This window comes from Podarcis raffonei, chromosome 3 (genome assembly GCF_027172205.1).
Source record: "Podarcis raffonei isolate rPodRaf1 chromosome 3, rPodRaf1.pri, whole genome shotgun sequence".
In the NCBI taxonomy this organism is placed as follows: Eukaryota; Metazoa; Chordata; class Lepidosauria; order Squamata; family Lacertidae; genus Podarcis; species Podarcis raffonei.
The window spans coordinates 102,916,556-102,929,355 of NC_070604.1; the positions used below are offsets into that span (position 1 = coordinate 102,916,556).

Consider the following 12,800-nt stretch of genomic DNA (forward strand, 5'->3'; position numbering starts at 1 on the left):
GGACTGAAGGGCTTTTTTTAAAAAAGTCATGCCTAGGATGTATGATGTACTGAATGAATAGCTGCTTATGCACAAATTTAAAGGTTTAACAGAGAGATAAAATACCCACGGGTTCTCGGTTTCAGGAAGTATACACAGAACTACATCAGTGGTGACCCAGGCAGATTCTAATGCACAGTAAACTGTGGTATGCACCAGTTTAGGGAGAGATAATGGTAGTTTGTGTGGTCAGATTTCCATTTATTTACAAATATGAATCACAGAATTGGAAGAGACTCTTGAGAGTGTAAGAGTTGTTGTTTTTTTAAAATCCACATGGCTGCTCTTGCTAAAAATATACACAACCACCACAAAATGAATGATAGAGAAAACAGTAGGAAGAGTTTGGTTTCCTTAAAACCTGTTGGTGAGCAACAGTATTCTGAAATGTGGGGAAGGCATTTTCCTTTCACAACAACAAATTCTGAGTTCAGAATTTACTACTGCCTCTAACTTCAGCCATACCACTGGAATGCTTGATGCATGAGCAGCAATGGAAGGCTGCTTTGACTTCTGTACAGTTCAGTTCCTTAGATCTAAAATTGCATTTAGTACAACAAAAATGATACTCGGAGCACATTGGATCTCTTACTGCCTTTTTGAAAGGCACATTTGAGGTGTGTTGGTGCTGTACACAGCACAGGTTTGGTGGATTCATATGGTCTGGTCTTGCTTGGTGGTGGCCCAATTCTGATCAGTAGAATTCTGATCCAGTATGTTTACTTAGTACTGGAGAGAACTCTGGTGGTTTTGTATGTAAATATCTTGTTAAATTATATCCCCGTACTATAGGATTTGAAGGAAGGCAGTGTAACTGCATTAATAGCAGCAAAAAGGCTGCTCCAATACTGGAAGGAGCATTCTCCATATCCAGTGTGAAGATTCATCTATGCTGGCAGTGTACCCAAAAAGCAACCTTTCATAGACAGCAGAAGGGCAAATTCTCTTATATGTGGGCTCCATACACAGACTTTTGTGTAGAGAGATGTTGTTGTTGTTGTCCGACTCTTTGTGACCCCATGAACCAGAACACGCCAGGCACTCCTGTCTTCCACTGCCTCCCGCAGTTTGGTCAAACTCAGGTTGCTAGTTTCGACAGCACTGTCCAACCATCTCGTCCTCTGTCGTCCCCTTCTCCTTGTGCCCTCCATCTTTCCCAACATCAGGGTCTTTTCCAGGGAGTCTTCTCTTTTCATGAGGTGGCCAAAGTATTGGAGCCTCAGCTTCAGGATCTGTATTAGTATTGGAGCCTCAGCTTCAGGATCTGTATTAGGATACAGGATAAGAGATCCTAGTGGTGCTGGTGGGATCAATGAATATTCTGTTTTGTATTTATTAAAACTATTAATGATAACCAGGGGGTTTTCTATCTCTTATCTTAAAGCAATGGAAAGTAGAAACAGCATAGGTAAAGAAACATACTGCCCATAAAAAGTCTTAAAAGGCTATTGTACAGCCAAATGCTGGAGGTAAATGTCTTTAAGCTTGAGGCAGAGAAGCGGGAGCATTGTTTTCTACTGCAGAACATCTCACTATCTACTTGAGTGTTTGAAGGACAAATGAATCCCCTATTTTGTTTGTTTGTGTGTGTGTTATCAGGTGTACAACATATCTTCAAGTCCTGGCTATTTGACCCTTAGTCAGATCTGTGGCAGGCACGATATTGTGCCAGCAAACCACAACTGCAACAGCAGTGCCTAAAAAGCTGACCCTCAAGCACATCATTATTATTATTATTCCTATTGTAGCTGTGACTTGGCACAGAGAGTAGCACAATGCTTGCATTGCGAGAATATTGTGCTAGGCACAGACCAGAGTGAAACCAGAAAGGGTCCTAGGAAAAAAGAACAGGGAAATGCACTCAGAAACACATCACATAAAAATGTCCTTAAATGAGAAACAACTTTATTGAGAAGTTCCTTTCTCAACTGTTTGATTGATAAATCTCTTTATGCTCTTGGCCTCAAGTCTTCAACGCTCTCGGGAACTGGCAAGCTAAAAAGCAGCACACTTCAGTCTGTAGAATTTATTATGAGCAAGATAAAAATGGCAGTGTTGCATGAAAAGGAAAGAATGCCTGCACACAAATGGGGAAAATTTTGGCTGTAGTTACACCACCCATGACTCTTTATTTCCATTTCCATTATCGGGGAGTTTCACACGGTAGTTTAGAGTGAACTGAGTGCTGCTGCTCTTGTGTGAAAAGTTTTGTGCGGTGTCCACACAATTTCGACCTCATCAAAATGCTGTTGCATATCTGGATTTACTGTTTCAACCAAAAAAATAAAAATAAACCAGTAAACAACCCCCCACTGCAGAAATGATAAATTATGATTTAATGGGGGGGTGCAAACTATGGAATGGCATTTGTTGAAGACAATGTCATGTGGACAACAAACTACCATTCACTATTTGTAGTTTCTGTAATTCTGTACGGACTGTTACATGGCACCCAATCTCCGAGTGGTGTGAGATCCCAGGGTTTTCAGACACTTACCCAGGATTTGTGTTTCCTTTGGGAATGAGGCACAATGGAGACTGTGGTGCTTTTGTGATATATGGTTTATAACCTGAGCTTGCAATGGAGGGGTTCATAGCAAAAAGGTCTCGTTTCTCCCATAACCACAGCCTTGGGTTCAAACAGAAGACAAACGTTGCTCTGCCTATTTCCCTGGCCTGCTGCTTTTTGCTTCACTGTCACTCAACTCTGCCTTTTCCTTCTAATTAACCGTTGCAGAGTGAGTGGGTGGTACCCATTTCTATCTTGCACAGAACCCCTTTCCTTAGTTCTCTTAATAATGGCCCATCACCCAGGCAATTGCCTCATCAAGAAGATAGGCTGGCTTTTATTTTAACACTTGGTAGATTCAGGTGCTAGAAGGGTCTCGGCGTACAGCCTACTTCCCCAAACTCATAACACTAGGAAGAGTCTTATATATCAGGCATGTCCAACCAGTTGATTGTGATCTACTGGTCGCTCACGGTCCACCCCTGGTTGATCCTGGTGGTTTGCGTGATCCTGATTGATGTGTCCGCCCCCCCCCCAAAAAAAAGAATGCAGGTGCTGACCAGAGAAGAGGCTTTTTTTGGTGGTGCAACCATTCCTATGTATTGGGAATGCTTAGATCACCTTCAACAACTTTGCAGTTACAGTGGAAGACTTGTTGTTGTTGTTTCAAAATGCCCTTTCCTCATCCGCTGGAGCTGGTTTTAATTACTGGTAGCTCTTATTGATTTGATGTCGCCAGTTCCCTGTTGCACGATCAGGGACAACAAAAAACTTCACCGCCTTTTTATTTGCCCCCGACTTATCCTTTCAGTTTATGCTGAAAGCGGGCAACAAAATTTGCTGGGCAACCTACCCTTCCAAACTGACGTGGGAGCTTGGTGTGGGCTTGAGACTCTGAAAACCTCAGGGTCGCGAGTTTGAGCCCCATGTGGGGCAAAAGATACCCGCATTTGCAGCGGGTTGGACTTGATGACCCTCCGGGTCCCTTCTCGAGATTATTTTTTTCTGGTAAAGAAATGACACACGACGATAGCCAGGTTCGGCAGCCTAAATTCATTTTTACGCGGGGGGGAGGGCTATATAAGGAAGGGCCTAATTTCTCCTCAGGCTCGGGCTGCGCGCGTGGCGCAGAGCTGCGCGTCGGAAAGCCCTTTCGCGTAAGTAAAGCGGGGGAGGCAGGCAGGCAGGCCCACTGAGCTGTCCCGCCCTCGGCCTCTCGTGGGCGAGTCCCGCAGATACACGGCGTTCTTCCCTCAGCCCCGCTCCGCTCGCTCCCCCCCCCCCACGTCGTGATAGTTCCAGCCCAACTCCTTGCCCCCTCGGCCCTAAGAAACCGCCACCCCGGGCCGCTGCGGAGAGGCTGCCGAGCACTCCCAAGCCCCGCCTTCCACGCCCCCTGAATGGCCGGCGCGGCTGCCGCTCAGCCCAGGCCCCTTGCCGCCTGCCGGCCCCCCACGGACCGCGGGGATGGTGCTGGTGGGACAGGCGCGGAGGGAGCCTTGGGAAGCGAGGCGGCGGCGGCGCTGCTTGTGAGGGGCGCCTGAGAGACTTCGTTGAGGAGGCGGAGGCCGCCCGTCCTCCTCAGGTTTGGCTTAAGTTGTGGGGGTTTTTTTGGGGGGTGGGGAGCCTCCCTTTTCCCCTCTTCGGGGGAAGTCGAGAGACTTTTAGACGGTGCGGGGGAAGTCATGCATCTTCCCTCCCTCTTCCCTCAAACTTTCGCCTTCTCTCTGCTCTTCCTTTGGCCCAGCAGGGAAGCTGCGGGAACTCCCAAGCTTTTTATATATATATATAAATTCCCTCGCTGCTGCTGCTGCTGGATGAACTTTCCTCTCTTTCTCTCTGCCTCTGAATCACTGTCTGGTCTATCCGTGGTGGGGCATCAGATGGGCGCCTCAGAAGTTAATGGCTGGGCGCCCACAGCAGCGCCTCTGAGCGCGCGAAGAGTGCCTGCGCCTCTCGTCGTCAGAACAAGCAGCTCTGCCCCACATCTGGGGGCGGAGGAGTGGGGAAACCTGGGGCAGTCAAGTTCTAGCCTCCCTTTTCAGACAGCTGATGGGGAGCTGGATGCCAGGGATAAATCGGGCAGCCTGCATGCCCAGCTGCTTAAAATGTGCATTAAAGGATGCTGGAGGGAAAGGTGGGAAACACAGTCAGAGGTTCAGGGGCTCAGGTCTGCCCCAAAGGGCACACAGTCTGCCTCCTGTGATGCCCCCCACATTATGGTAGCGTGAGGACTACTTGTGGTTAGGGGCATAGGAGCCATCTCCTAGGGGCCAAGGTCTTTTTGGCGCCCACCTAACATATTTTAAGCCCCCCCCCCCCCCGTGGGTGGGCATTGCCTTTCAAGTGGTGTGTGTGTTTACATTATGTGATTGAATATGCAGGGTGGGTCTTACCTGGCCCCTCAATATTTTATTCAAGTTGGCATCCCTGGCCAGGGGAAAGGCACTCTGTACGTGCTCGGTGGTCTGTTTATTTAATTGTTTGTATATCCCAGAACCAAGTCCTGGGATGGATAAAACAGGTTGTTTCCTGGCCTGTTAAGCATACTGTTTTGTGGGCTTCATAGCTTTGAACCTTGTTTTTTCCACAATCTTCTGATTTTAACTTTTTTTAATATGGTTTTATATACAATTGTTGCGAATGGCTCTGATTTTCTCTTTAATGAATAGCAGTATGTAAATATTTTTAGGACTAAATCTCCTGTGCGGGAAGAGAGCAGAGACTAAAGTAGCACCGAAAGCCCTTAACATCACCATCTGCAGTTTACAGAGTCTTCACCCTGAAAACCCACCCCCGAGATTCTTCTGCTCCTCATGCTGGCCAAACTCCCAGAACTCTGAACTGTACTTCAGCTGGGAACATGGTCAATGATCTCTTGCTTTATGATAAGGGGAAAGCGCCAATTGCAGTGGAATTTAAAGGATCCCAGTGCAAGGAATGATATTGCACACCCTTTTCATTGAGTCTCTATTGGGTAGTATATAAAAGTTTATAAAACATCACAGACTGCTTTATCAAAATCCAGCTTTTTTGGGGGGGGATCTCTCAGGATCACACGATCAACCAGGATCGATCAGGGACGCCCCATGATCAACCGATAGATTGCGATCAATTCTAGTATATGAAAACAAAACAGTGCATTTAAGTGCCTGCAGTAGAAGTAGGTAATCACCACTTCTTTATCTTTCTATTATACATTTCCATGTATATGACAGAGTACTCAAGAGTCAGCAATAAGAAAAGTGTTAGCTAGTGGTATCTTAAGTTTCTGCATGGACAAATCCTTGCCATGAACTTCAGTGCCACAGTGTTAGACCACTGAGCAATCATCTACATTTCATATCACTACCTTATGGTTTCAGCTAGCTTGCAGGTAGCAAATTAAAACTTCTACTTCCAGTTTTCTGTGTGGAATGCTAGAAATGCAAGACTTCATTTTAAAGAGGTGTGTTTTAAATCACATTTTAATACCCCCTCATGTTAAAAGGATGTGTCTCTTGCTAAATGGGGGGAAATGACCTACTATAATGAAAAGTTCTTCTATTTTCTGTTTGTTTACATTGTGTGTTGGGAGAGTATTTTGGGAAAAACCCTGACCTCACTGAAGTAATTGGATGCTTTTCCTGCAATTTAAATAGGAACAAATTGTCACTCCCTTCTGGCTATAAACTTTCATTTATAGAGTTACTGACAGTTCCATTCCTGTTTCAGGTTGGTGGATCTTCAAGTCTGGATCTGCTTCCTTTGCATTCTGATGCCTTATATGATCAGTTAATGCATGTTTTTGCAAAATATTAGCCCACTGCATAATGCCACATGGTTTAATGTAAAATATGAAAATGAATTCCCGTATCAGTATCATGACAGCTAAACCATCCCAATATATTCAAGCAGAAATAAAATATTTAATTCTTATAAATATATCCTTGCAGTAAATATAAAAAACTTAGCTGAAACAGATTTGTCAGAATTATTGTATCATGCTGTAACTTGTAACCTAATGTTTAAGAAACTTAGAATCCTGTACAAGGGAGTAAGCCCTACATAATGTAATAAGACTTACCTCTGAGTAAGCATGCATAGGACTGCACTGTTGGTTTATAAAAAAACTATTTAAAAAAGAAAAGGAGGGAAAATGTGTGTAGGTTCACAATGCTGAATCAGAACACTTAGCCCAGCCAAAGTGATGAACTCATTTATTTTCCCTTGAGGAATTGAACAAGAGACGGGAAGTCATTGACTCATAAATAAGATCATTCAGTGCAATTGTAAACAGCATATATTTGCCAGCAAATATTTCCATAATCCTTTGCTTTTTGGAAAACGCAAAGCAAATAATTTGCTGGAATTATAACTAACAAAACCCTCACAATAATAGGTTCAATTTCAAGCTTTATATGAGTGATATCATATTTGTATCTCAGCTAAATGCTTGAACACTGAAAAATTCTACCCTGTTTGTCATGTTCATATATTCACTGGGACATCTGCAGAAAGTTTATTCCAGGCATAGGCAAACTCGACCATCTAGATGTTTTGGGACTACAACTCCCATCATCCCTAGCTAACAGAACCAGTGGTCAGGGAAGATGGGAGTTGTAGTCCAAAACATCTGGGGGGCCAAGTTTGCTTATGCCTGCTTTATTCCCACAAACTTCAATTTCCACCTATGTAGAAGCTCTGAAAAGCCAAAAACATTCTTGATACTATTTGTTGGTAAGTGGTACCAATTGTTTTTGGTAATTATCCTTGAGATCTTTAGAACTCAATTTGAAAAAGAAAACAATACAAATGAAATTAACACAAACAAAAACTCAGAAGGGAAAGAGGAAAGAGGAGATGATCCATCCAAATTGTATTGGCAAAAGTTGAACTGAAGTACTCTTACAGCAGAAGTGCTGTTAGGAGGGGACCCAAATCCCAGGTCCTTTGTACTGGGCCTCAAACCTCCTGCATCCCCATTTATTTTTAAAAAATAATTAATATTTTACTTTGCTTGCAAGCAGGGGTGCCAACTTGAATAAAATATGGGGGGGGGGTCAGGTAAGCAGCCCTGCCCCACAGAATCAATCACATGATGCAGCACGCACACCATTTGAATGCCAAGGCCCATCAATTTTGTGGGGCCCTGCCCCCCCCTCAAATATTTTATGGGGGGGCTGAAAGGACCTCAGCCCCTAGGAGTTGGCATCTATGCTTGCAAGATTTCTGGGTGTGCTGTAAAGTGCAATTCAAGTAAGACCCACAACCATCTTAATTTGATTGAAGACTTAAACTTTCATCTGTACATATGAATTACTGTACAGTCCTGTTTCAGAAGGTTTTTAAATGTTTGATGTTTTATTATGTTTATTATGTGCTGGAAGCCACCCAGAGTGGCTGGGGCAACCCAGCCAGATGAGCAGGATATAAATAATAAAATTATTGTTATTATGACTAGCATATGAAAATATGTGTTAAGGGTCTGTTGTGTTACTTAGTTCCTAGCAGTGCCCCTGCTTACAGCCACATGAAAGGTGGAAAATAGAGCTTATTTTCCAAACTTTTGCTAGGCCTGATGCAGTACAGTGGTACTTCTACTTACGTTCACCTCCTGTTACGTATCCTTCAGGATATGTGCACGGCAAACCCAGAAGTATTTTTCTGGGTTTCGCCACGCGCGCATGTGCAGGATGCACTCTATGCACCGTGTGCAGAAGTGGCATCTCGGGGTACGCACAGCTCAGGATCCGACTGGAGCTCCAGAACGGATCCTGTGCACAACCGGAGGTACCACTGTAATGGAATTTTATTTTTATCTACCTGAACAGAAAAGAGCACTGGCTAGTTGTTTTACAGTGCAAAGCGTGTTTATGTCCTTAGAAGTAAGACTAGCTAACTAACTTTTTTTTTTTACTAAAGAGCCAAAATGCTTTAAATAGATAAATAACTGACAAGTTCTAAATAATCTAGGAGTTAACCCTATAACAGCTTTTGTTGGAAAATATTGAAAACTGTTGTACATGTAAATAATGTGGTAGATAATTAAACATTCTTTCAGCCAATAGTTGTTTATCTTGATTGTCTTTTTCTCGTTGGTTTCATGATAGAAACAAGTGATATCTGCCAAGCGTGATCCCTCAATACCTTTAAAAGAGCCATAAAGATCTATTTTTCACCTTGGCTTTCAGTGGCTCACCAAGAAAATTGTCGTTCTATATTTGCTTGAGTGTGTTAATGAAGTTTGTAAACTGTTTCATGAGATATATATTATTATTTTTTTGCTAAGTGGTAAACATCCATTAAATAGGAGTGTGTTTGTAGTTTGGGGGGTTCATTTGCTTTCAGAGGAGACACAGGTACCTCAGCACAGAGTGCCTTCCGTCAGCATAGGCTGTTGGCTCAGCTACAACTCTATTTGGATAGTGATAACTTGTCAAAGCTTTTCTATGGCTGTTATGGAGGTTTGTTTTGTGAATTTTGTAATTTCATGCATTTTGTGTGAATGTATTGATACTATAATGTATTTATGCTCATGTTTTTAAATATGCTATAAGTTGCTTGGAGACCTTTGTGTAACTAGTCTAATAGTAATAATAGAAACATTAATTAGTTAAACTGGATCTTTTAAAGTTGCAGTTTGGATATGAAATGTCCAGAGTAATAAATGGGTGATATTTCCTAATCCAGCTCTTGTCAGTGGAGCTTATCAGTTTGCAAAATGATTTTACGGGAAAGATTTGTACCTAGCCCCAACTCAATAAGTTGAGATCAAACACTGGAACATTATATGTGTATGATCTCTCTTTGGATATTACTGAAGTTGTTAAATTAAAATTGTAGTCCTAAACACGCTGTATTTTTATGTTGTGAACCACCCTAAGATCTACAGATGAAGCGGAGTATACAAAATTAATAATAATAATAATAATACTGGAGGGCAAACATTGAACTTGGTAGAACTTACCACAGAGTAAAAATCTTTACTATGCTGCTATTTATGATATATAGGAACACCTTCTGTATGTATATAAGAATGAAGAAACAATTATATGGAATATTAAATAGCTTGTTTTCCCCCTTCACAGCATAAATATGGCAGAGTTGCTAGAGTTTGAGGGAACTATAAACTGGAAAGAAAGATGCATAGCTCTAGAATCCCAGCTGATGAAATTTCGCCTCCAAGCAAGCAAAATTAGAGAGTTGTTAGCAGACAAGGTAGGTCTTAAGCCATCTTAATATAATAAAAGTTATTGTTTTTAAAGAACCTATAATTAAATCATGATCCAAATAACTTAATAGATGTTTATTGTGTGATCAGGTTTATCTGACTGTGGTAATCATTAGACTTTTATTCAAGTGTCCTCATATTTATATATTTATTCCTAAAGAAAATATATGTGTTTTTTAAAGAAGAAATACTGTTCTATATAGGAAGCAGGATTATGGTGGTGTACAGTCTCAATCAAACTAAGAAGATTCAGGTGCGAAATTAGAATCCTACATGCATTTCAGTTGCTGAATGAGCAACTGATACACTTTCCAATGATCATTAGCATGTGTATGTATCTGAATGTGAATGCTGTCTTTCCACAATACATTTCTTTTAAGAATATGTTCATTTGAACACACAATCATATTCTGACACGACTCATCACGCTTACATTTTTCGTACAAGTAGAGCTGCATCTGACAGTAGACAGTTGAGCATTTTTTCTTGTCATGGACAATAACATTTCCTTGTAAATGTGTGTGTGTGTTTTAAAGCTAAAATAAGTTTGCAAACCTTTAGCTATTAAGGATATTTGATTTGTATAGTATTTCCTGTTTCACAGATAGGTTTTAATATAGCCATTTGGACTGCAAGGGTGGTCTGCTGCTGTTCGAGTTGGCAGAGAATATAGGGGAGAACAGTGAGGAATGCAAAATCAGGAAAGTGCTGAAAATGTAATTAATTTCACATAAAGAACTGAAATAATATTTGAAATAAGAAAGGCCTCTTTATACCAGGGGTGCAGAGAAAGCTCATGAGTGCCTTCCATTTCTCATACAGACTAAACATGTTTGTTTAAGAAAGCTATAGGGAGAATATTTCCCATCCTTTTTTGCTGGCAGACCACAACATGATGCAAACAGACATAGACTTGTGTCTCCAAGGTGTAAAGGATGTGCCTGAACGTATCTACTCCCCTGACCTATCAAGCAAAACAAACAAGATAAACTGCAGTATCTATTTTAGAATAATGTCTGAAGGCAAAACTATCACTGAGAGAAACTTAATACAGGGATGCCTAACCTGTGGCCCCCTCCCAGCTACAACCTGCATGGTCAGTGGTTAGGGATGTTGGGAGTTGTAGTCCAGCAACATCTAGAAGGTTGCAGGTTAGCCACCCCTGATTTAATGTCTTATCAGCACAAGCACAGATGAGAAATAGTTGGTAAGAATTTCCTCAAAAACCACAACTATTAAACATGAGACAAATGTGGTATCTATACAATGTTGCCTTTTAAAGTTATCCTTAAAGAAATTCTCACTCGGCAGGTTCAGTCTTTTGTTTCTTTCTGAAGTTAGCACACATTGGATGATTAACAGCATGACCTTGCAGCATTTATGGGAGAGAATGTGGGAGTAGGAAGCAGACAAGGGAATACAGACCTTCAGTAGTGGAAACTGAACCCCCCCCCCTTTATGCCTAGTCAGGGTGTGCTTTATAAAAAGTTATATGCAAAGAAAGAGAATTTGTTGAAGATCTAAGCAGAAGTTGCTGTTGCTGCAAGTGGGAGAGGTCTTCATAGGAATTCAAAGAATGGTGTAGAAAGTACCTCTACTGTAACATACTTATACTGTCTGTAGAGCTCAAGTGGAATTTATTTTATTACTGTTGAGTTTTCTGAATCTGCAAAGTATTGCAAAATAAATAAAGGGAAAAAACCCTTCTCAGGGAAATGTCAGGAGTGTTTTTCTGTAAGCTGAGTGCAGTTGGCATTTTACAATGGAAAATACATTTCCTTTCCCTTTTCTACAACACATGTTTTTGTCACAGTTCACCTAATACACAAAGTACCAAAGTGACAGTGTTGTCACTTATTTCCTCTATCAGGAGCTAGGGCATATATGACCTTGGTGAAATCTGACCCAGCTCATTCACTATAGACTAAGGGATCAAGGAAAACGAAGGGTTGGGGCATGATGAGGTTAAATACTACTATAGGATTAGGCCAGACTGTAGTCCAGTGGAACAGGCAATGTGCCAAATTCCTTTTTGGAGTTCAACTCCAGAGAGGCCACCCAAGAGAGAACACAGAAAAGAAATGAAGGAGGTGGGTGCAATGTGTGAAACTAAGAACAGGTAATAGAGCATTTTTAAATCTGTCTCTGGAACTTCAGTGTATATGCATTTCACACAAAACCCTTAAACACACTCATGAAAGAATGGGAAGCTATTCTATGGGTTGCCAACATGCAGCCTTGGGAATGTGTCTAAGGGTGGATCTAGGAATTTACACCCACTCCACGTTCTCAATTTGAATGTCAAAACACAAAATTAAAGTGGGGTGCAGAAGGGAAGTTCAGTTGTGCACGAAACAATTTGGTACAGTATGTAAAACATAAATCCTGATCCTAACCTTGACTGTTTTACTTTTCCTAGCATGAAGTTTGCCTAATTTGTTGATACTGCACACTGCCATTTTCACTGAACTCTCCATCATGACCCCAATATGTTTCCTGAATAGGAATATGAATTTTATATATGTCACTGCCAATTCAGTCTTTTTGAGAATCAGGATTATTTTTTAAAAAAAATCTGTTTTCACCAGGTTAAACTCACTTACATTTGCCCCAGGGGAAAGATCCTTTCTGCCTCTTAGTCTTACACACATACAGTTTTCTTGCATACATCCATATCTGCTGAACCACCATTCCCCTTATCCCCTTTTTGGAGTTCAAAGAAGAATGGTAAGGCAGTTTCTATTAAACAACTCAAAGTTAACATTTCATTGCATAAACAGGGTCATGCCATTGTTGCTGACACTTGTTGCTGTCCATAGTTCTTGGATGTTGAAGTACTGACCCAAAAGTCCTGAGGAAACTGGACCATTCTATGGGATCAGTTCCCCTAGTAAGCAATGGATTGAACAATGAATTGAGCTTCACCACATGCTGGTTTAAATCTGTTCTTTCAGGTTTACTCTTAAAAGCTTATTTTGGACTTTCCAAAGTGGGATAAAAATACTGTTATATAAAATCAGTCAAATTTTGTTTCCTTGA

The 12,800-nt window shown here is 41.5% G+C and overlaps 1 protein-coding gene and 1 long non-coding RNA gene across 3 annotated transcripts in view; one reads left to right on the top strand and one right to left on the bottom strand.

Moving 5' to 3' along the window:
• Nucleotides 1-1,924: 1,924 nt before the first annotated feature.
• LOC128411210 (uncharacterized) lies at nt 1,925-3,531 on the bottom strand. The gene is made up of 2 exons (XR_008329724.1): nt 3,109-3,531; nt 1,925-2,026 (listed from the first exon to the last, which is right to left on the bottom strand). It is a non-coding gene; the product is annotated as an uncharacterized LOC128411210 (long non-coding RNA).
• A 326-nt stretch (nt 3,532-3,857) lies between these two features.
• The window catches only part of PLEKHH2 (pleckstrin homology, MyTH4 and FERM domain containing H2), a 69,302-nt gene continuing 60,359 nt past the window's right edge, over nt 3,858-12,800 (top strand). The window contains exons 1-2 of one of the 2 annotated variants that reach the window (XM_053383341.1): nt 3,858-4,133; nt 9,619-9,748. In XM_053383341.1, the coding sequence (XP_053239316.1) occupies nt 9,626-9,748 (123 nt within the window). In that variant the 5' untranslated portion in view covers nt 3,858-4,133; nt 9,619-9,625. The remainder of the gene's footprint in view (nt 4,134-9,618; nt 9,749-12,800) is intronic. The other variant, XM_053383340.1, reaches the window with a different exon arrangement.